The sequence below is a fragment of the Oncorhynchus nerka genome, linkage group LG13 (genome assembly GCF_034236695.1).
Source record: "Oncorhynchus nerka isolate Pitt River linkage group LG13, Oner_Uvic_2.0, whole genome shotgun sequence".
Lineage (NCBI taxonomy): Eukaryota > Metazoa > Chordata > Actinopteri > Salmoniformes > Salmonidae > Oncorhynchus > Oncorhynchus nerka.
The window spans coordinates 69,992,311-70,015,696 of NC_088408.1; the positions used below are offsets into that span (position 1 = coordinate 69,992,311).

The 23,386-nt window shown below is 42.3% G+C and overlaps 2 protein-coding genes across 5 annotated transcripts; one reads left to right on the forward strand and one right to left on the reverse strand.

Moving 5' to 3' along the window:
- The first annotated feature begins 8,750 nt into the window (after positions 1 to 8,750).
- Positions 8,751 to 11,482, forward strand: tbx16 (T-box transcription factor 16). Its single transcript, XM_029679006.2, has 9 exons — positions 8,751 to 8,766; positions 9,005 to 9,161; positions 9,290 to 9,392; positions 9,810 to 9,974; positions 10,108 to 10,254; positions 10,363 to 10,433; positions 10,525 to 10,613; positions 10,714 to 10,933; positions 11,047 to 11,482. Exons 1-9 carry the CDS (start codon positions 8,751 to 8,753, stop codon positions 11,480 to 11,482), a joined length of 1,404 nt encoding a protein of 467 aa, XP_029534866.1.
- A 3,336-nt stretch (positions 11,483 to 14,818) lies between these two features.
- klhl22 (kelch-like family member 22) lies at positions 14,819 to 21,594 on the reverse strand. 4 transcript variants are annotated; one of them, XM_029677988.2, is made up of 9 exons: positions 20,375 to 20,476; positions 19,446 to 19,741; positions 19,176 to 19,341; positions 18,776 to 19,087; positions 18,071 to 18,480; positions 16,897 to 17,089; positions 16,398 to 16,631; positions 16,171 to 16,279; positions 14,819 to 15,666 (listed from the first exon to the last, which is right to left on the reverse strand). In XM_029677988.2, exons 2-9 carry the CDS (start codon positions 19,664 to 19,666, stop codon positions 15,626 to 15,628), a joined length of 1,686 nt encoding a protein of 561 aa, XP_029533848.1. In that variant the 5' UTR covers positions 19,667 to 19,741; positions 20,375 to 20,476; the 3' UTR covers positions 14,819 to 15,625. The 4 variants fall into 4 exon arrangements, with proteins under 4 accessions (XP_029533848.1, XP_029533845.1, XP_029533846.1 ...); XM_029677985.2 differs by lacking the exon at positions 20,375 to 20,476 and adding an exon at positions 21,099 to 21,594 and having other exon boundaries at positions 14,819 to 16,279; XM_029677986.2 differs by lacking the exon at positions 20,375 to 20,476 and adding an exon at positions 20,538 to 20,632 and having other exon boundaries at positions 14,819 to 16,279.
- Positions 21,595 to 23,386: the final 1,792 nt, after the last annotated feature.

Below are 23,386 nucleotides of genomic sequence, written 5' to 3' on the forward strand. Positions count from 1 at the left end.
AATAGTAGAGAGAATGCTTTATTTAAGCTTTTATTTCTTTCATCACATTCCCAGTGGGTCAGAAGTTCACATACACTCAATTAGTAATTGGTAGCGTTGCCTTTAAATTGATTAACTTGGGTCAAACATATCGGGTAGCCTTCCACAAGCTTCCCACAATAAGGTGTTCCGCAGGGTTTGGATATATATTTGGGGCCCACTGTTGTTCATTTTGTATATCAACAACATTGGGGATCTTATTGAAACAGCGGATGTTAATTTTTATGCAGATGATACTGTTCTTTATTAAAGTGGTAGTAGTTTATCTTAAGCCTTTGAAAATGACCAAAGAGCATTTAATATCGTACAACAGAATCTGTATGATTTAAAGCTGGTTCTAAATTCGGGTAAAACAAAATGCATGGTATTTTCAAATGCCAGGCATGTTACTAATCATGCCATTGCTACATTGGCTGGACATACTATAGAGCAGGTTAAAGTGTACAAATATTTGGGGGTGTGGGTTGATAAGCTGAGCTTCACTGTGTATGTAGAGAACTTGATAAGGAAGCTCAAGCTGAAAATAGGTGTTTATTACCGGCATACGGCTTGTTTTTCTTTTGAGGCCAGGAAGGCCTCAATGTACAATGTACATTACTGGCGGTTTTACATTTTAGTGATAACATGCAGCCCTCAGGTTCATTACAGTTGGCTGGTCGTCATTGACCTTGAGTAGGCTTAAACACTGGTATACACTGATTTATAAGACCATATTGGGTGAAATGCCATTTTATCTCTGTTCTTTTTTAGTCAGGTTGGTAAATAAATATGAATTACGGTCCCATTCTCTTATGCTTCTAACAGTACCAATAATTGGAACAGGTCATGGTAGAAATAGTTTTAGTTACTTAGCTCCGTGATCCTGGAATTCTCTCCTGAACATTTTAAAATTTGATGATCTAGTTTCGTTGGTGGAGTTTAAACACTTGATCGACGTATATATATATCATAGAAGAGTGTAATTGTTTTTAGGCCAGCTGTTTTTAGTCAAGACTTTCGTGCTTTTAATGTACAATGTTTTTGTTGTATTGTATGTGTGCTTATAGTTTTGTTTAATGTTGTGTTAGTGTATGTAAGTTGTTTTGTCTGAAACGTTGTTCCCCCTGCTGCTATTGGACCAGGTCTCTCTTGGAAAAGAGATTCTCAATGAGAAAAAACTGTATAAATAAAGGTAAAATAATAATAAAATAAGTTGGGTGAATTTTGGCCCATTCCTCCTGACAGAGCTGGTGTAACTGAGACAGGTTTGTAGACCTCATTGCTCCCAAACACTTTTTCAGTTCTGCCCACAAATTTTCTACAGGATTGCGGTCAGGGCTTTGTGATGGCCACTCCAATACCTTGACTTTGTTGTTATTAAGCCATTTTCCCACAACTTTGGACGTATGCTTGGGGTCATTGTCCATTTGGAAGACCCAATTGCGACCAAGCTTCAACTTCCTGACTGATGTCTTGAGATGTTGCTTCAATATATCCACATAATTTCCCCCCTCATGATGCCAACTATTTTGTGAAGTGCACCAGTCCCTCCTGCAGTAGAGCACCCCCACAACATGATGCTGCTACCCCCGTGCTTCACGGGTGGGATGGTGTTGTTCGGCTTGCAAGCCTCCCCCTTTTCCTCCAAACATAACGATGGTCATTATGGCCAAACAGTTATTTTTGTTTCATCAGACCAGAGGACATTTCTCCACAAAGTACTATCTTTGTCCCCATGTGCAGTGGCTTTTTTATGGCGGTTTTGGAGCAGTGGCTTCTTCATTGCTGAGCGGCCTTTCAGATTGTGTTGACATAGGACTCATTTTACTGTGGATATAGATACTTTTGTACCTGTTTCTTCCAGCATCTTCACAAGGTCCTTTGCTGTTGTTCTGGGATTGATTTGCACTTTTCGCACCAAAGTACGTTCATCTCTAGGAGACAGAACGCGTCTCCTTCCTGAGCGGTATGGCGGCTGCGTGGCTCCATGGTGTTTATACTTGCGTACTATTGTCTGTACAGATGAACGTGGTACCTTCAGGCATTTGGAAATTGCTCCCAAGTATGAACCAGACTTGTGGTCTAAAAAGAGGTCTTAGCGGATTTCTTTTGATTTTCCCATGGCACACCTCCAATTGACTCAAATTGTCAATTAGCCTATCAGAAGCTTCCAGAGCCATGACATCATTTTCTGGAATTTTCCAAGCTGTTTAAAATAGGTCAATTTAGTGTATGTAAACTTCTGACCCACTGGAATTGTGATACAGTGAATTGTTAGTGAAATAACCTGTCTGTAAACAATTGTTGGAAAAATTACTTGTGTCATGCACAAAGTAGATGTCCTAACCGACTTGCCAAAAGTATAGTTTGTTAACAAGAAATTTGTGGAGCTGTTGAAAAACTCCAACCTTATGACTCCAACCTAAGTGTATGTAAACTTCTGACTTCAACTGTACCTACCTATAGCCCGATCCATAATTGTCACCATTGATAAAGATGAGCAAAAAATATTAAAATAAATAATACAAATTTTGAGCTATATTGCATGCTCAATTTTTTAAAAATAAATATTATTTTATATTAATACAATTGCTCAGAGAATGAGATTTTGTTTAAAAGTATATTGTTTTCAGTACTCTAGCACCCTACAAGGAAAACGACAGCCTTTTTCTGAAACGTTTTTTATTTATTTAACCTATTGTGCGTCGCCCTATGGGACTCCCAATCACGCCCGGATGTGATACAGCCTGGATTCAAACCAGGAACTGTAGTGACGCCTCTTGCGCTGAGATGCAGTGCCTTAGACTGCTGCGCCACTCGTTTCCAATGGGGTTCATGGTTTCCAATGGGGTTCAAGTCCGGAGACAGATGGCCTTTGCAAAATTTAGATTTTTATGGTCAATTAACCATTTCTTTGTGGATTTTGATGTGTGTTTGGGGTTATTGTCTTGCTGGAAGATTCACTTGCGGTCAATTTTCAGCCTCCTCGCAGAAGCAACCATGTTTGAGCTAAAATGTCCTGGTACTTGGTAGAGTTCATGATGTTGTTGACCTTAACAAAGACCCCAGGACCAGTAGAAGCAAAATATCCCCATAACATCAAAGATGCACCACCATATTTTACCATATGAGGTACTTTTCTGCATATGCTTCCGTTTTTCGACGTCAAACCCACTACTGGTGTGTGTACGTGGCCAAAAAAAGCGTGTTTTTCATGTAATCTGACCATAGCACCACCTGGAGTTTGATTAACGACATTGGCACTTGGATTGGAACCGGTGCTATGCTCAGATGACATGACAATACAGCTAGTGGTGCCATACACAGTAGTGGTGGGTTTGGCGTTGAAAAACAGAAGCAAAATCTCTTTGAGCAATTGTATTATTATAATATATCATTTACCAAATGTTATGAGCATACAATATATCAAGGGTGACTAATTATGGGCCTGACTATATTATCTAGAGTATTCATCTAAAGAATGCAAATGTAAGTCACAAACATTGCATTTAAACTAATTCCGAAGTGCCTCACTGACAGTTTTCTTCTGTGCTCAGTGTTTTGCAGAGAAAAAGTGGTCACTATGTTAGATCAATTTAATCCTTTCAGAATGTATCCTGTGTTATTGTGCAATCATCTTTAAGATTCACTGATTAAGAACATCATAGTTGTTGTTTATAGCTGAAACAAACTGCACTTGAGATGAAGTTGTCAGCCAACAATCACAAAATGACAAAACTAATAGCCCTGATGTCAGGTTTAACAAAGGTGAGTCTTTCCAGTGTTTGAGGTGATGTACCGGTAGGCTGAATCAGAAGGGATTGGAGCACCACTGACATCAGGTTGTCTTTAGCCAGCGACTGCTACCTATACAAACCCTCAAAGTAACCAATTAAGGCATCAAAAGGGCATGCTGCATAGTTAATGTGGGCCAAAGGTGTGAGATTTCTCGTCGGCCCACTGCAGGGGCTCTTTATTGGGCTGGAGGATAGCCGTCTGATCCTTGGGCCCGGCTGTGTATTGGCAGCTGTTAACTATTCAGCACAAGGGGATCTGCACAGTTAAAACAAATGGCCAGAGACTGACACCTGGGAGGTAGAGCATCAGTGGTAAAGGTTATCAGTGAGCAGACAGAGTGGCCTGGCCAGCGGCCCCGCCATAGACCGCTCTGAGGACCAATGCTTTGCAGGGAGGTTGGGCCCTAGTAGGCTCATCGGACTTGGAGAACATTCAAGAAACATTAGCTCTATTGACACAAACTTGGTGAGTGAGCAGAGTCACTTTAATAACTCTACCTACATGTACATATTACCTCGACTAACCGGTGCCCCCGCACATTGACTCTATTCCGGTACCCCCTGAATATAGCCTCGCTATTGTTATTTTACTGCTGCTCTTTAATTCTTTACTTTAAATGTTTTTAATTGTAGGTGTTTTTCTTAGCTGCATTGTTGTTTAAGGGCCTGTGAGTAAGCATTTAACTGCAAGGTCTACCTACACCTGTTGCATTTGGCACATGTGACAAATAAAATTTGATTTGAGTTCATTTTTATATACTGTAAATTACTGTTTGCCTTCTCTGAATCTCTATCCCATGTCTGTTATGGCAATGGTATTACTTTCTACAACTTTGTTACATCCAGTGTAGAGATCATGTTAGGGGTGGTCTTTATTCTTCTTTTCATACGTTATGTTGAGAATAAAGGGAATATTTATGTTGTTTGACATATTTTGTCATAGATCTACAACCCAGTGCTTCAGTGTTGACTCATTAAAAACATTCAAAGAGATTGAATAACAACTATTTGGGTCACTTCACTGTGATTATAGTTAGCTACACTAGTTCTTAACTCAGTCATTGTCTTCAAGGCCACAATTCCCCTGATGTGTTACCCACGTCTAAATATAGCAAACAGCAGCATCTGTCAAATATAATAGTAAACCCTCACCTGCCACCCTGACTGGCCTGTATCCTCTGCCACGGACAACAGCCTGGCTATCACACCTGGCTATCACCTCCATCTTCACTGCATAATGGAATTGACACCGCCACCACTGAAATGTACACCTTAGCTCTGAAAGTGACATGCTCACATTAGACTTCCCTGTAAGCCTTTAAACCATGATTACCTAAAATATGCCACGTCAAAATTGGTCCCTTCTCCATTTCCTGAAATAAGACACACTCTTGTAATCACACAAATAGCTGAGCCATCCTTGTTTTGAATTCTCATGACACGGCTCTGAGAGGACTGATGCTGGGTGACTGGTAGGAAGCCCCTGCTGGAAAGCTCTCGCCAGGGAGACGGCACAAGAGGCCCCGCGAATATGCATTTGTCCTCAGAAGTGCAAAGTGAGGAGAGCAACATTGAACCTGTGATTAATAACTCCTCAGCAACAATTGGTTTCACATTTAAGGAGACTGAAACCACATCACACTTCCTAAAGCTCAGAGTGCTACTAGCAGGCTGGCCCTCTATGCAGGGGGATTGGTGGAACCAGTTATGCATGTGACATCTGTCTTTTCCCCCTCCAAAATAGCCTTTTAGAGTCAACGTGAGGACCTGTGCTGTGAAAATCCAATGCTGGTCTCTCTGAGTGGTTCTGTTGGAGTAAAGGGAGAAATATACATTGACTCAACTTAAGCTCTTTAAAATAGCCAGTCAATATTCTCACAGCCCAGGCTTTCTAGTTGTAAACCTCTCCTGTGGCCTGTTTAACTGCTATTCCTTAGAGGGATGTTTCTCTAGTTGCCTGGTTTAATACAGCCATTTCCAAAGGGCTAACTTTATGGACCTTTTAAGGTATCAAGATCAATTTAGAACTATTCTAGTATTTCTCACAAATGGGGTTCCATACTTACAGTATGGTCTCCCACATGATAACTTAGGCTTCAGTAGAGGCTGCTGAGGGAGGACAGCTCATAATAATGGCTGGAACAGAGTAAATGGAATGGCATCAAACACAAACTATGTGTTTGATACCATTCCACTGATTCTGTTCCAGCCATTACCACGAGCCCGTCCTCCCCAAATAAGGTGCCACCAACCTCCTGTGATAGGCTTATACAGATTCACAGACGCAAATTACAAAGACAATTGGGCTCACAATAATACTATGGAAACTTGGACCATACAATACTACCCCTGGAGGAACTGTATGCAATATGCCCACATAAGCATACAATGAGAGACTGACTAATTGTATAGGGACTGTATGAAAACTGCTTGGTTTTGTAGAACAAAGCTGAGTAAGACCTGTTTGTAGATCTATTGAGGGTATTTGAGGAACTTTAAGTGCCAGAGGAAGTGGAGATGAGGAGGAACCCTGCTGAAGTACTGCGAATGGTTCTCTGTTTAGCATTTGTTTAGCCTGTGGTAACAGAGGCAAATACAGGTGAATGCAGGACACATAGCCAATGGACGCTTGCGGATTTGCCTGGAAGATGGCGAGTGTGGGAGGGAGGGCTCCTTTGGAATGGAGGGGAGGTTGTGCCCAGCCTTCCTTCTGTCTCTGCCTCTGTCTCTTTCAAGCTGTGGTGCCTTGGCCCTGTGGTGCTAACTGACTGTTAATTGCTGGCCCATACAGTGCCTCTCCGCATGGAGAAACTGTGGCCTACAAGGGAAACTGCCCTAATGAGATTATCTATCGGAGCATTGTCCTGTCTAGACAGATCAATACACAACCCCAGGGCACTGCCTCCAGCCCCAACACCCAACCTGGCTCACCCCCAGGTAAGACTCACCTACAGAAAGACACCGGTATTATTGTAAGTTATTACACCATTATAGGTTTATTGGTCCCTCACACACTCCTCACTTTCTCAGATGGAGAATGAGACATGGCAGAGACCCTGTTTGGGCAAGATTAAGTCATTGTTTCAACCAATAGTGCAAATGATATACATATGACACGTGTATATTTTACAGTTATGTTATAACTGTGTTGGAAGAGTGACTCAAGATGGGATAGCATTTCTTACATTTTATTGTCAGAAGCACACAAGTTCAAAGTGAACAAGTTCATTCAACATACTATTTTGGTAATCATAAAAAAAGGAATTAAAGCTACATTCAGCAATAGTTACTGCTGTTCAATGGTAATTTCAATCAATGATATATACCCATTAATTTTGGAAGAATATAACTGTCTTACCCCATCAAAACCCAAAATACAAGGTTACTCCATTGTTTGTAAACAATGTATCTGTTAACAAGCAATATATAGCTCCAAATATGTTCAAAACTATCATGTTGATCTCATGAACTGTCACTCCATAGCTCCATCTATGAATTTGAGAATGGTTACATTTCTCCAGCCCCATCCCTCAGCATTATAGTAAACAAAGTGTCTGGGCTGGCGTTTGGCAAAAACATGAATTAAGGAATGTGACACGGGTTGCAAAGGGAGGGTATATATATATAGTCCTGGAAACTTTCGAAGTTTACCAGTAAACTACCATTTTGGTATCTTTCAATGATTTTTATGTCCTTTTTATGTTTTGGGCGGCTCCTGAGTGGCGCAGCAGTCTAAGGCACAGTATCTCAGTGCAAGAGGCATCACTACAGACCCTCGTTCGATCCCGGGCTGTATCACAACTGGCCATGATCAGGAGTCCCATAGGGCGGCGTACAATTGGCTCAGCATCGTCCGGGTTAGGGGAGGGTTTGGCCGGGGTAGGCCATTATTGTAAAATAAGAATTTGTTCTTAACTGACTTGCCTAGTTAAATAAAGGTTAAAAAATTTTTTTAAATTGTGCACATAAAATTTCAATAGTGCACAAAATAATATTTGTTGATTAGATGCTTTTTTAATAATAAGGTTATTTTCTCTTGAACCATATGGTCTATCTACTAGAAACTGATGGACAATATGGACACAGTTACAAAAAGGAATACTATATATGGATATATTTAAAAAAGTTTTAATAAAAGTTATTCAATTATAAACTAGCAAAGTTACGTTAGATTGCCATAGATTTTCTGTTTAATACCAAAATGAAGTAATTATTGTTATTATTGATAATTCTGGAAAATCAGTAGCTTTGCAACCCTAATTGTATCAGTAGCTTTGCAACCCCGACTCAAATGTTATATTTTGTGAGGGTTGATCTCACTTCCCTGAACTTGTATTAACTGTGTCAAATGAATTATAATGGCTATTTTATCACATTGCATGAGGACACTAAATGGACTTTCTGTGTGTGATTACGTCTGTGTGAATGATATTTACACAGATTTTGGTGCCGCTGCAGGCCCCGTTCTCCAGTGGGGAAGCCTGTCCATATTTGTTTAAAAGTCTCTTAGCAGTTAATAAAGATGCATTTCCTCCGTCCCCCTTCCTGTGGAGACGGTATCAAGGCCCTGTTAAGTCTCTTTGATTTCCACAACCCTCCAATCACAGTGGGACATTGACTCATCATTGTGCCACTTCAAAGCCTGGGAATGGCTCTCTCTCCTGGCCACTCCCACCCCTGGGATCTCCTTAAAAGTCAGGGACACCTTGTCCTCCAGTTGAACAGTTCTAGAGTGCCCGAAGTGATTGCTGTTAGAACACTATTGGACCTACCACCCCTCAATTTATGCTTCCGGCACCAGTGGAATATACTGAAAGCCCAAGACAGATGTGCAGCACCAAGGAGGGACTGTGAACTACTTTGGATATCACTGAACCAGTTTACTGATACATTATATTTTTGGCGCACCTCTTGTTGCACCAACTCGTCTAAAGAATGCAGTCCATCAGAGGTGAGTGTTGGTCCTGAAGCTCTTTTTGTCATCAAACCTCCCTTGGGACATCACACATTCAAGTCATAAGCTCTCATTGCCTATATCAATAGTTCGGGTTGTATTCTTAGTCTACTCTGTGTATATGAAATGCTCCTCTTTATCCCGGCCTATTCAGTTCTCATCTTGATCAGCTAGTCATCCATCAGTTTTGGTTTATGGCTGTGTCTTAATGATGGTTTCCACATCTACATCTTAGACATGAAGTCCAACTTTATTGCTCCACCCTCCTCCTCTATTCCCGGTGGTCCCGACGCCTATCACCAAGGCAACATCAGGATGACTCTGGAGGACCCAGAACTCTGGAAGTCTTTCCATGAAATTGGAACAGAGATGATTATCACTAAACCGGGCAGGTAAGATAACCACAGCTTCCAATTCTATCTGCCATGATCAATTACAATGTACTTGATCGAAATTGCTTCAAGAAGTAGCATTTTTTTGTGTGGACTGTCATGATAATGATTATCCTTGTATTTTACAGGAGAATGTTTCCACACTGTAAAATCAACCTTTCTGGGCTGATGCCTTGTTCCAAGTACATCTTGCTGGTTGACATGGTTCCTGTGGATGGTTTCAGGTATAAGGTAAGAACCTTTAGCATGTTTGCACTTTAATACATATCCATTGTCTTTCATGAGCAAAATCATTGAAATCATGGAGAATTTTACATTTAGAAATGACACAACCCCGGCTTGTAAAAAACAATCTTGACATTAGCGATAGCTTTTCTCTAATGGCCAGCATCTCCAGACGAGATCCAGCTCCACTCCAGCCTCTACTCATCACCCCTCTGACATTGGACATCACAGGGCATTATCTCTTCCTGTTGTTCTATCCCCTGCTGTTTGCCCCCTTCTCTCTGTGGGTGGTGCAAGCCAAACTATCACTCTCTCTTTTAGCCTCCTTAAAGTTAGGCAGGGATCCTCTGAAAATCACCTCACCCTCCTTGTATGACAGATAAACAAAGTTTGTTTTTACTCAATTTCTTGGTCTCCTTCCAGTGGAATAAAGAGAAATGGGAAGTGGCTGGGAAAGCAGAGCCACAGCCCCCTTGCCGGACGTACCTGCATCCAGACTCTCCAGCCCCTGGGAGCCACTGGATGAAACAGACCGTGTCCTTCCTCAAGCTCAAGCTTACCAACAACACCCTAGACCAACATGGCCATGTAAGAAGGCATTGTCAAGCTCTGTAATAATAGATATAGACTTCTTCTATGAGCATTGGCAAATTATTTAACTTTGATGATATTAAGCGTTGTCATTGTTCCAGTGACTAAACTAACTGTGCATCTCTATCAGATCATTTTGCACTCCATGCATCGCTACCACCCGCGCTTCCACATTGTCCAGGCAGACGACATGTACAGTGTACGCTGGAGTGTATTCCAGACCTTTACCTTCCCCGAGACCTCCTTCACCTCCGTCACTGCTTACCAGAACACTAAGGTCAGTCTCACTGCAGTCACTGGCAGAGCAGGGCACTACCCTTTATTTCCCCAAGCAAGCATCTGGTAACAAGGCACTAGGTGTTTAAAGCAACTCTTTCTCCCCTAGATAACCAAGCTGAAAATCGACCACAACCCATTTGCGAAAGGCTTTAGAGACGAAGGAACTAATACGAAAAGGTAGAATAGTTACTATAACTATTGTTCTATTATATGCTTGTCTTGAATATAAGTTCACTAATGATCGGCCCTATTATCTTTCCCGCTGCAGGCGCGCTAACAGAAACCCAGCCTGCCCAGAGAATAAAGCAAAGAAAATTGATTGTCTAAGCAGAGAGTCAGATGAGGACAGTCCTCCTGGTATTGGATTTCACCACTTGGTGACCAAATTACTCATCCCTTCATGTAGAAATAGTTCTTCCCTGAGCTTAGTGGGTCTGATGTCATGTGTGTTTTTCAGACTTCCCCAGGTCATCATTTGAAGGATACGAAGGAGAGCAAGCAGAACTCCCCAAAACCAAAGAGGAGGAAGTGGTGAAAGAGGAACGCTACTCCCCCTGGGGGCCTGAGAGGGAGCATGGCCACCACGTCCGGACAGATTCACCCCCTGGACCTGACGCCAGAGAAATGTACAATGCAGAGCAGCTAGTACCAGCCCCAGCTTCATACCAGCCTTACAGGTAGGCACCACAGCATGCTATCTTTCATGTTCATTCTGCTGTATATCTCACTTCTACATTGTCATCAAAGCAGATAACACTGACCACCACCCTGCCTTCTCTTCTGTCCTCAGGTTCCATGAATACGGGAAGTCTCCATCTCCCTCCTCCAGCGTTGGCAGCAGCAACGGGGGTTCTGGACGCGCCAGCTTTGAGTCCAGAGTCTCTGATGTAGCCACAGTCCCAGAGCATGAGGCCTCCAAGCCCTCTACCCATGAGATCGGACCATCTCCCTGTGGCACCCAGCCCTCTGCAGGACATCACCAGGACTACACAGGGGTGCTCAACATGGCCCAGGCAGGCAAGCCAGGGGTCCTCAGCCACCACATTTACACCCCTTACAGCACCGAGCAGACCCTGGGCCAGTGGAGCGGGCCCAGCCCCGTCCAGTACCCTCCCCCTCACCACCTGCCCTCTGACTACAGTACCCCGGCTGTGCACCATGGATATCACCATGGCAATGTGGCTGAGTGGAGCCAGTACCCACTATTCTCTTACTCGTGCTGGTGAAAGCAGCTCCTCAGTTTCTCCCAAAAGAGAAGGACTGCAGTCTCACAAGTGACTCAGCGAGACCTCATAAATGCTACTATGCCGTCATACCTGTGTTTCTTCTGTCCCAAGTCCAACACCACACCCTGACTGCTGATCCAGAGCTCACGGCCATACTACAGTATGCTGGGGCTGAAAGAGAAGGACCTGGGTCAGGAGAAATGCCAACCAGCAGAGAGAATAACGGAGTGGAACAGAGACAATATACTTCAGAATGACTTACCAGAGTAGTGGTGTGGACTGGTTTGATATCACAACTGTCTTTAGGCCTAAGGCCTGAAAAATGTATGCGTTCCTCCCAGTGAAATGTATGTTTATTGCTGAATTGTCTATTTATTTCGTGTTTGGATTTAGTTTCTCCCTGGTAAATATTTTTGTAAAAAATAAAAACATTTTGTGTGTAATAAATTGCTTTACTGATATGTTAATGTCATCTGTATGGAATAAAAAAAAAGTTCTAACTGTTTTTCACTGTTTTCTTCAAAGCTAATGAAGCATTAATTTCTTGGGAGCCTGGTGCATTATAGTGCATGACAATACAGCAGTCAACGCAACTTTTAAAGGCATTTTCCTTAACGTTTGTGGAGATCACATTAATGGTAAACTCTGCGCAGGTCGGCTAAAGCATAAATTACCTTTAAAAAAAAAGTATGTCATAGCGCTTTCTCCCTCTGAACGAGCCTTGAACTGAATTTGGGCCTTGATCAATCTCCCTTCTTGGGATATCAGGACTTTCCACTGGCTGTTTTCTATGAGTTCAGTTCTCTCGGATTTGATTATTGCTGTCAGATTTCGAGGTCAAAATAGATGACCTAATGCAAGTCCAGGTTGATAGGATATAGAATTAAAGATGGTAAACTGTTATCCACACTCCATAACATTGTTCATCTGTGCCTTTGCACTTTTGAAAATCACATAGCAACACTTCCTACTCTGGTGTTTGTATTTTACCTTTGTTGACCTAACGAGGACCACACTCCCGTTTCCTTTGGCTCAGCATGCATTAAAGACCCTGCACTATTGTGCCTTTGGCCAGGGGAGTGACTTCACCTGCTGAGATTTACCCACTTGCATAATAAAACATGCCACAGTCATCTTTCTCCCTCTGAACGAGCGTTAAGAGCATGAAAATTGGGGGCAGTTGGCTTCCTTTCACAGCAGCAAGCACAGAGCAGCCTGATGGCCCCTTTTCACGGATGTCAGCTGCTAATGACTGCCGTAAAGCCCGGGAGGGAGGGTGGGAGTCGTCCTCCAGGGGACAATGCTGCCAAGGGCTTTTACTCAGCTCAATTCATTAGTAGGCTCTTTGTGACATTAGTGAGGAAAATCTTTGGCTCCCTTTCTCCCGCCCTCCTCTCCTGATGAACTCACTCTACCCAGCTGATACATGATGCACACGTTGTTTACCCTATCTGACAGTGTTAGTGTCGGGAGAAGAATAGAGGACGTTCTGTATAAAGGTCCCAATTTAACTTTAGAATTGATCTCCCATCTCAGTGAGTCATGTCACAGTAGAGTCATCCCAGTCATTAGTGATTAGTTGATGTGGCGGAAATGTAGTGGCAGAGAAGATCACTGTAATGAAATTAAAATATCCTGGACAGTCATAGATCGCTGGGGCCCCAGCTATCAAATGAGATCCAATCCAAGTGAGAGCACTTTGTGGAGTGAATTGCAACATTATTTGATCTATTCTCTAGTCTAGTAGAGATATGCCAGGAGCATATTCCATTCCCCATTCTTTGTTCTAGGAGGAGATGCTGAGTCAGCAGACTGTTGGTACTTGAGGGTGGGAAATGGTTTGGGCTATGGCTGACAGGAGAATACAGGAAGAAGATTTTTTTTTAAAGTTTAACTCCCCCAATATCCTGTTTGTGTTTTTTTTTTGTCAGGACAGGGCTATCAGCAGTACCACAGACATAAGTACAGCTATGTACCGCTACTGGAATTTTTAAAAAAATACTGATTTAAGAACACCTCTTCAATATACTAAATTGATTTAACATGATGAAAATTAACTTGGAAGTCAAAATACACAATGTTTTAGGTTCAATTACCAGAGTTCATAGGGAGTGCAGTGGAAAACAAAGTGACCCAGTGTTGCATAACTGTGACCCAAATCACCACAAAGAATTACTCCCCCAGTGTTCTCATTTTACAAATAATATTAGAATAGCAAGCAACATCTGTGATGTTAAATAACTGATAGGGCATTTGTCTTATTGGACTATAATCTAAATACTGTGCTCATTTCTACAGCCAAACAGATATCAATGAACGGTCATACAGAACACATGCTGTATAGTCGACTGAGATAATCAGAAGACAGGCTGATGTTAGTGCTGATAGATAGTTTACATCCATGTATGCTCCTCAACATGACCTAACTGGGTGGAGGAGTGTGATGTTCTGGGGGTTGGACTTAGGCCCGGCCCACTTCCTCCCCTGACAGATGTCAAATGGTCAGCAGGACCCTTTTCAAGTGCAGAGCTGCCTCCCCAGGTCTGTCCCAACCTTCCTTTTTCATCACCAGCAGTAGGACAGGACAGAGCTCAGAGCACAAACACTTATCTTATGTAACAACCCCCAAGACACTCACATCCAACATTCCACTCTGCATAAACTGTTCAAGATAGCACCACCCAGGAAATGTCAGCATTTTAATAGCTCTAATAATGGACAAGCAAAGAGCTCTAAATCGACCTTAACTCTAAAGTGTGTAAAGGCCTCAGCTCTCTCTGACAATGCCAAATATGTGACATGTGTCTTCATTATTCCCCAGGTGGTCAGTGGTGTCAGAATGAATAGATTGCTGTTTATGGACACCATGAAAACGTAGCAGTTTGTGCGAGCTGAACTGGATGTCCAAAACAAGAAGGCACATCAGCAGACCAAAACGACACACCAGGGACTGGCATGACAGTGTGAAATAAAGAGGGGGGAACTGACTGGGGGATGATGGGGGTTTGCAGATGAAACAGCCTTGGAGAAGAAAGCAGCAGTCAAGCTTCATAAAGTCAATGGGCTATAGGACCAAATGGAGAGGAACTAGCTGAGACTGGGAGGGATGAAGGACATAGGCAACAACAACCACCTTGAGAGGACAGACAACCACTCAGGCCTGGTCAATACCATGTAAATCTCAGTATATAGAAGAATTCCTTTGGACATAAAGGAAATTGCAAATAAATAAATGATTACTACATGAATTAGTAGTAATTATTCACTAAATCACTCTGAACAATTATTTGCTGCTCTGTAAAAAGTCACATATATAGGCAAACGGTTGTCTTGGGGTTTAGAATATGATCTTGTTTTTATTACGGAGATGCAGGGTAAAATATTCTGGATGATTTCATGTGTACCAACTGTAGTATAATCACATGTTTACTACATCTTTATTCAAATCCACTGTCAACAATTAGTGACTTCTTTCCTCAACAACAATTTGATAAACTGTGATAGAAGAGGCACATTATTAAAGGCCCATTTCTAACCAAACAGGAAACCCCGTCTTAAGTGTAACAGAGAAAACAAGGCACAGTGTGGAAATAAGACAAATTAATCATTATTCATTTTAAGTTCATGATGAGTAAATGCCATTCTCATGATATCATAGTAATAACCCGTGGTTATAAGGGCCAATATTGGAACATAAACCATGAATCCGGCTCAACAGAACTAGACAAACAGTTTCGGTTTCCAAGCTGGCAAATTAATGGCCTGTTTCCTTCACAAGTGCAACATTAAACAAATGAAATATTATATATCTAATGATATTGTAAAAGCAAAGGTTATTATTTGGTCTAAAATGTCAAACTAAATATGAGATTATAGATTTTGTTAACTGTGATCATTTGAGTACTCCTCATAAAATTATTGCATAGTCAATGAATATCCCTCTGTGCCTCATTTGAACTGGTTGTAATGTTAAGTTGAAGAGCTGTGAAACATTTGTATGATTTTGTGGAGGAAGTGTTCCAAAAAAAGGCCATTTCTTTCTTCTCCTCTTTGTATAAAGTAAAGGGGGAACAGCAGTGATAGACCAAAGTGGTAAAGTCACCTTAATCTGTCAATCTGGCAGACACACACGCAGAAACGTCTTCAGGTCAAAGTGAGGGCAAGCTGCAAAGACTGGAGAAGGCCTACAGAAGTACAGATGTTGGAGCAACAACACAAGAGAAAAAGGCAAAAGGTTTTGGTTAACACTTTGGTTCAGAGGCACTCAGCGTGGTCAACATGCAGGGAGAGACTACCCTCCCATCACCACTGTATCAAACAAGCTAGGGAAATACCACAAGGATTCATTCAGCCTTGCATGCAAAATAAAAGATTCAGCAAATAACAGATTCCCCTCAGATTCAGTTCAATGCCACCTCTGAACACTGCTCTAGTCTCCTCCTCCACAGTCAGTACCACGTCAGTCAGTCAGTCCTCAGAGTTGTCCAAATCCACCTCCTCCCAGGATGCCTTGGTGCGCTGCTCCCAGTTCTTGGCTTGATCAATCACAGCACGGGAGAGGAGCACCACGCAGGCTGCCAGGCCGGAGATACGGTCCTCGAATGCTGTCCCACTCTCCCAGAGGTCTGCCTCTGTGTTATACACGTGCACGTATTTCATACGGTTGCTCTTGTCATGAGAGCGCCCACCTAGTATGTAGATGAGGCTGCCAAGTACTGCCACACCAGGCTCCCCATGACCAGCTGGTAGAGGAGTCATCACAGACCAAGAGTTATCTGCTGGGCTGTAGCATGCCACCTGGATAAGAGACCAGTAACTTAGTACATTACTTTACATCTCACACCTCAAGCCTTTGTTGCATTACAAATTGTTGCTCAGTCACTTTGAATACCATTGGTAAGTGGAGGTACGGTACCTGGAGAACATCTCGGCGGTACCCGCGCTCATCATTGCTGCCACCAATGACATAGACCCGTCCATTGACAGCAGCCATACCATGCCATGCCCGCTCCACCGGCCCCTCTGCACACTCTGCCCACTGGTTGTGCTGGGGGTCATAACAGTATGTCTCTCTCAGGTACGCCATTCCCCGCCGCCCACAAGTGACGTACATCTTGCCATCCAAGACTGCTCCGGCGTGTGCATACACCTAGAGGGAAGATTAGACTAGTATTCAACATTAAAAAAATAAGAACAAAGGGCCACGGAATATCAAGAATAGCTCATTCAGGGAGGAAATCCATATTTATTTGATTATTCTCACAAATTGTGAATTGGTCCTATTTGTTGTTTAACTCAAGGGAAGGTTCCTCATAAATCCCCTTCTCCCTCCATACTTTGATACACTGACAAATAGATATCAGTGAATATCTAGCACCCTCTTATGGACAATGCTCTTCATGACGTGATCATACCTCTCTCTTGAGGGCTGCCACATATTCCCAGGTGTTGGTGTGTGGGTCGTAGCGTTCTACACACTCCAGTTCATTGCTGTAGTCGCGCCCCCCAATAGCGTAGATGTGTCCGTCCAGCACACACACACAGTGGTCTGCATGCTGCCGCTGCAGGGGCTTGATGGAGCACCAGATGTTGTGGCGAGGGTCATATCTAAGAGGAGGAGACTGAGTGCTTGAGATCAAATATCATGTCTTTTCATTAATTCATGTCAAATGTCAAAAGGAGGACATGCTAATTAATGGCAAAAAGGGGAATGCTAATTAATTGGCAATTAGTAATATTTTGAACGTGCATTTTTGTGATATTTGTCATGCAAAATTATTGCAAAGTTTCAACTGCAGTGATTTAAATCCAAAGAAAAACAAGACTTCTGACTGTTCCAAGGAAAAATTAAGTCAGCAGTAAACAGACCTTTTTGAGCAAATTAGAGTTCAAATTCAATTACATGGGAACTCAACACAGAACAACTTATCAGTCAGATGGCATTTTGAGCTGACACCTGTCTGTTGTTATGCATGTAACCTACTCTTTTATAATAGCAATGCATATTTTTTTATTTATTTAACTAGACAGGTCAGTTAAGAACAAATTATTATTTACAATGACGGCATTGGGTTAACTGCCTTGTTCAGGGGCAGAATGACAGACTTTTACCTTGTCAGCTTGGGGATTCAATCTCGCAACCTTCAGTTACTGGCCCAACACTCTAACCACTAGGCTACCTGCCGCCCCAATACTGCCCTACCAAGCAAAAAGGCAGTAACTGCTAATTTGGTTGAAATTGAGTGTCATTTTTGCTACTTTAAATACATGCTTAATCATGTGGACAAGTATCCTGCCTCTATTGTATTTTGTTTTGGAGAAAATGGGGGTCATTTTAGCAGTAAAGTTACTGTGAAACTAAGGTAAATTAAAGCATTTTTCTCCACGCTATGAGCAGTTACTGCCTTTTTGCTAAGTAGGGTAGAATACAGTTTTACTTCTATACAGTAGCTTCTTTCATTGTTAGACACTGCATTATGCTCTGTATGGTAGATAGTTAAGAGAATCACACAGTAGATCATGACAGCAGACCTAATGATCAGATCGATACTCTGTTAGAGTGGATCTGCCTATGCTATTGTGTCTCACCTCCAGCAGCGAGTCTCTGCACGAAAGCCACTGGTGTTCTTGTCTCCCCCAATCAGATAGACAAAGTTGTTCAGCACAGCGATACCTTGGTTGGACATGCGGGGGGCTTGAGCAGCCGTGAGTGTCCTCCACTCACCCCAGCTAGGGTGATAGACCTGGAACAATTCTTCGCTCTCAGTCAGTGAGCCAGAGGAGAACATACCTCCGAAGCCAAGGATGCAGTTGAAGTTGGAACGGGGCTGGGTGAGGGGGCCCTGCAGGATGGGCTGCCAAAGCTCCTGCTCGTGGTAACGCAGTGCAGCTGCCACAAAGTCCTTCAGTGGACACTGATTTAGCCGCCCAAACAGTCTCTGCAATACCTGTTTGTCCATGAGGCAGAAACGCACTGCCTCGAGCATCCTCAGATTGTCCTGGGGGAGGGGGAGAATGAGTAATGGTGCAGAACAGTCTGTTCCACACATCCCTACACAAAGGCCCATCTGAGTTTGTTCCTCTCTGATATCATGGTGCCATTCACCAGCCATGTATCTATACAAGCCTGGTGGCCAAACGTGAAACAGCTTTCAAAGTTATTGGATTTTCATGTAGTACAAAATGGCCAGCGGAGGGCATGCATTCTTTTACTGCTTCTGATATACGGCAGTACCATGGGCAAACAGCCTCAAATGTCTCAAAGCGAGTGGCTGACTAACCAGCTGGCCTTACCTGGAGGGACACCTGGTCTGTCTCCACCTGCTCTGGGCTGTAGTGGTAGTGCAAAGCTGCCTCGTACACCTCGTTCTCTGAGCTGACCTCCAGCTCGTCACTGCTCAGCACACTGAGGACCTTCTCTGGGGGAAGCTGGCGGTACACCTCTGTGCGAGAGAACGTCTGAATGTTCCTCAGGATGTAGGAGTGCACCTTGGCCCCCAGCTGCTGCAGCCCATACACATCAGCCAGCTTGTCAACTTCCAAGATGTTGCTGTCATCCAGCCAGGAAAAGAGGAAGTCACAGCAAAAGCCAATAACCTCCTCAATCTACAAAATATTAAATCCAAAGATCACCGGGGGATACAGCCCAAGACATATGACTTTGATCCAAAGGACACACAAAAAAAGAACATACCTGTACAAGAGTGGCAGCAACCAGGACCTCCTGCACGTTGTCCAGGTCTAGCTCAAGCTCCGATGTGTAGATGAAGTCCAGAAGTTTGGTCATGGCAGTGTAGGTCACCCCATGCACTGGAATCTCTGTCAGCTGCGTCTCTCTGAGACCTCCAGCAAACATCCCTCTGGAGAAAACACAGGCAGGGTTAGGGGAGAAATAGCCTCTCCCCAAAGCGAGAACTGCCTAAAGTCTTGCAGATGGAAAGTAGTGTCAGGCAGACAGGCCTACCTGAAGTAGTCACATGCGGCAGCCAGGAGGATACGATGGGCTTGGATGGGCTTGCCCTCCACCATGAGTACTACGTCAAACAGGATGCCACCCTGCCTCAAGCCAAACAGCCCATCCAACAGGCTGCGGGAATGGGCACAACTTCGATATGTCTGGCGGCCACATTGGCCAGATGAGCTGGTGGGGCTCCCCATTTGGTTCAGCTCCCCATCATCGGCCATTGCTGATTATTCCTTGTCTCACATTAGGCACACTAGTACTAGCTAATACTCACTCTTCCCATGATGTTTCACATGCTGATGTGGTTGGGTGAGATGAAACATGAAAGGGAAAAATAAACACGATCATGTAGCTACAGTTGCATAACTAGCTAGCTAACACCCCATGCACACATCATCATGCTAGATACTTCTTCCATTTATAATCATATCTGAAGATCTAGCAAGACGAATGTAAATCACGAACTACACTGGTAATAGTAGTGTGACAGACCACCAGGTTAATAGCTAGTTATCTAGCTAGTGAATAACAGGATTTACTTCTTATATGACTAGCTATATTGAATTCCTACGATATTCCTCTCCGATACCCATCACAACACTAGCATAAACAGACATCACGTGACAAATGGTACAGCTACCCAAAGATGGTCTAGTTATATACTGTATACTACCTAGCTAGTTCATGAGTCATTATTACACAAGCACGCTGTGTAGCAGAACTCTCAAAAAACAGACGTTTCGAACGTAGCAGCAAGCTAAGTTAGCTAGCTAACATTAACACAGCTCTGCGATATCATTCTTCTGCCATTGCAAATCGTTTGAAAAATAGTTACGTTGTTTTCACTTTCACTTTAGTTGAAACTAAAGCAATATTACCATTTGAACAATGTGGTTAAATAACTAGGGGAAAAATACAATAAAAAATACCTAGCTAGCCAGCCGTGTTTACTGTTTCTTTCAGTTATTCATGCGCCCATTTCGTGTGAGGTCATTTCCGTCTACAATATTATTTCTGCGCGCACTAATGTCAGTGGATGATAAAGCATGACTATCTTAAATGTTTGTTTTACAGAAATAATGCATAGCGTACCTATTGTGCTGGATTTCACAGTGATTCGTGCTAATGTTGTGAAAGAAACTGAGGAGGGGAGACTGTCACCTGTGCACTATACAGGGTATTATGTAATGTGAGTAGGCTTGTCTGAAATGTAAATTAAGCGACACAATATGTGATTGTCTCACTGAGATATAAAAGAACGGATAGACTACAGGAAATATACTTCTTGTATGTGGCAGATGCGGAATAAATGTGACGTATGCCCATTAGTTGACTTACCAGAAGAGGACGCTCTTTCCTCAAACAAATGTCCTCTCTATCAACCCTGTGTTTATGTCAATGGGTGTGTTCGAGCATTAAGCTTAGACACAAATTGTCAGTGAAGTCAGTCAGGGGAGCTGCATCTGTGACTGCCGAAAGTGGGACGCTAGTGATTTTCCAACAGCAAACCTCAAATCAGCACGGCAGTGTCAACCTTGTTGATAAAAGTGCTTCTTTATAAATGTCGACAAACTTTTCCATCACCCCATACCACACACTCACAAACTGAAAACAATGTGTGTACAATTTATTGGTTAGAGATGATTTGTATACCTTGTAGCTTCAGAATCCGGACAAAGTTTGTTCCTGTTTCAGTCACGTTTTTGGCCAAGTTCACATGCTTCAAACAAAAACCAACTGCTCATTTTGAATGGATCTTTTTGGTCCACATCCGGAAAAGAGCCATTAATTTGGCTGCCTGATTTCCATACAGCTACTACTGCTTTTTGAACTCCGGACGATTATCTGTGGATAAGTTAGAAAAACTTTCTGTGAAGATGTTAATTCCTCACTGCAGGAACAATAGGTAGTGAGGAGAGCGACTCATTTTTCATGTTTTTTTCCATCCATTTCTATGCACTACTGAACGAAGACCCGTTTAGGAGCCAAATTAACTACTCTTCTAGGTGAACGTATCCAAAAGATCCAGCTCATCGAAAAGACTTGGAATGCCCGTCCCTAAAAAAACACTCTAATGATTGGTTGACAAATAGTGCATCCCATAATGCAGCTAATGGCTGCATTGTAGCGACTTGAAGGTGACTTCATCAGAATCTGCATGACCTTTGATCACATGATTTTTATAAAGTTCATACAGTCGACGAGTAGTCGGAGGTCGGACCCATTTTCTTTGTCCATAATGCAACACACTCTGAAAGGTGGCGACCGACGATGGTCAACGTCTTGACAAAAGTGATCCGCTCGAACGCACCCAATGGCTCTATTTTAGACAGGGAATTTTTGAGATTCTACCCATTTACTGGAGAATTTCCACAGAAATGTTCACAGAATGACATGCTTTTTATGATCACATGATGAAAGTCTGTTGGAGTGAACTTGTGGATTTATCTCATGTTTTTGTTACAAATGTAATTTAAAGAAAGAGAAAAACGGACATTTAGCTAGATCATTTCCAAAGAAAGAACCCGTTGCTTACAGCAAATATGGTGGTACAGTTATTGTGGACTGTAATCAACCTGGCAACTTTGTATGGCGAATGATATTCACATCCATGTTTACTGTGTTATGAATACCAATGTTCCCAGCTGCCTCCATTGGATTCAAGACAGAAGTTGCCATTTCTATTTCACATCCAGAGTCCAGACTATATCCCTTGAGATCTCATCAAGTTCCCACAGAGCTAAAGGTTCAATCTATATATGTCACATCCTCAATGTCTCATGAAAGATATGCTCTGTAATCTCCATTTTACTGATCAATGTAACTGGAGAGAGATTTATTTATGTTTTATTCAAATGGTCAGTCAGTGGTCATGGTCAGTCAATGCAATGTTTATAATGATAATGATTAACAATATTGCCTATACACAATCTGAATTCATAAGTGCAATATCAATACTGCATGTATTAGTCATAGTGTATGTTGGATCACAAATGTAAATAAATACTTTTAATTTCAGAAAGATTTTATCAAACTGTTTAGACATTGTAGGTTGTTCTAGCTTGATAATGAGAGCTCAACTCTGCACAAGCTCATACAGATGTTTCCTAAGGCTGCTTGTCCTGTTGTATCAAGGTATTATTGCTTTGGTTTTACAATCTCATTCATCTTCTGGGGAAGCTTTCATTTGCATACAGTTTACATTGTTTCCTGACATGTGAGACAGACATTTTCCAACTGATTTGGCATGATCCATCATTTAGTTCTAGCCCTCAAACAGTCCTCATCTGGTATATTTCTTTCTTTAGCACATGTCCCTATGCTTACTTTATTCGTAGTTTAAGCATGTATCAATGTAATCACAGCTCTTATCAGTTGTATTACCATTCACTTTCCCATGGCCTTGATTATGCCATTGCTTTCCCAGACATAATGCTATTTATACTCCGTCCTATGTCCTATTCTTGTGTGCTATGCGAGAGAGTTAGTACACTGGTAAAATTAAACCATTGTTTAATCAGGAACAGAATCACCAATGACAGAAGGGTACATGATTTTGTCAACATGAGGCAATTGTAATCTGTTTGTCTGTGTGTCAATTGTCAGGTTATCTTGCAGTGAAATTAGAACAAATGATGTTTCACAAAGAGACATTCATAATGTATTTTCCAAAGATAACCATTGCTCCATTCATCCTGATTGTGAAATGTTGGCTCATTATGTTCAGCCTCTGACTACGCTCTGTGGTTTACAAAGATGGATGGCAATCCAAAGGTTTGCTGTATCAGGAAGCACAAACATTGTATGCTACATGTAAACAGTTATGATTATTAAATGCTCACTGGTTTGAAATAATGACACCTTAATTTTATTTTTGTACAGCATGGTACACAACACCATACACATTGGTGGTCTTCAATTGTTGGTGGTCTTCAATCTTA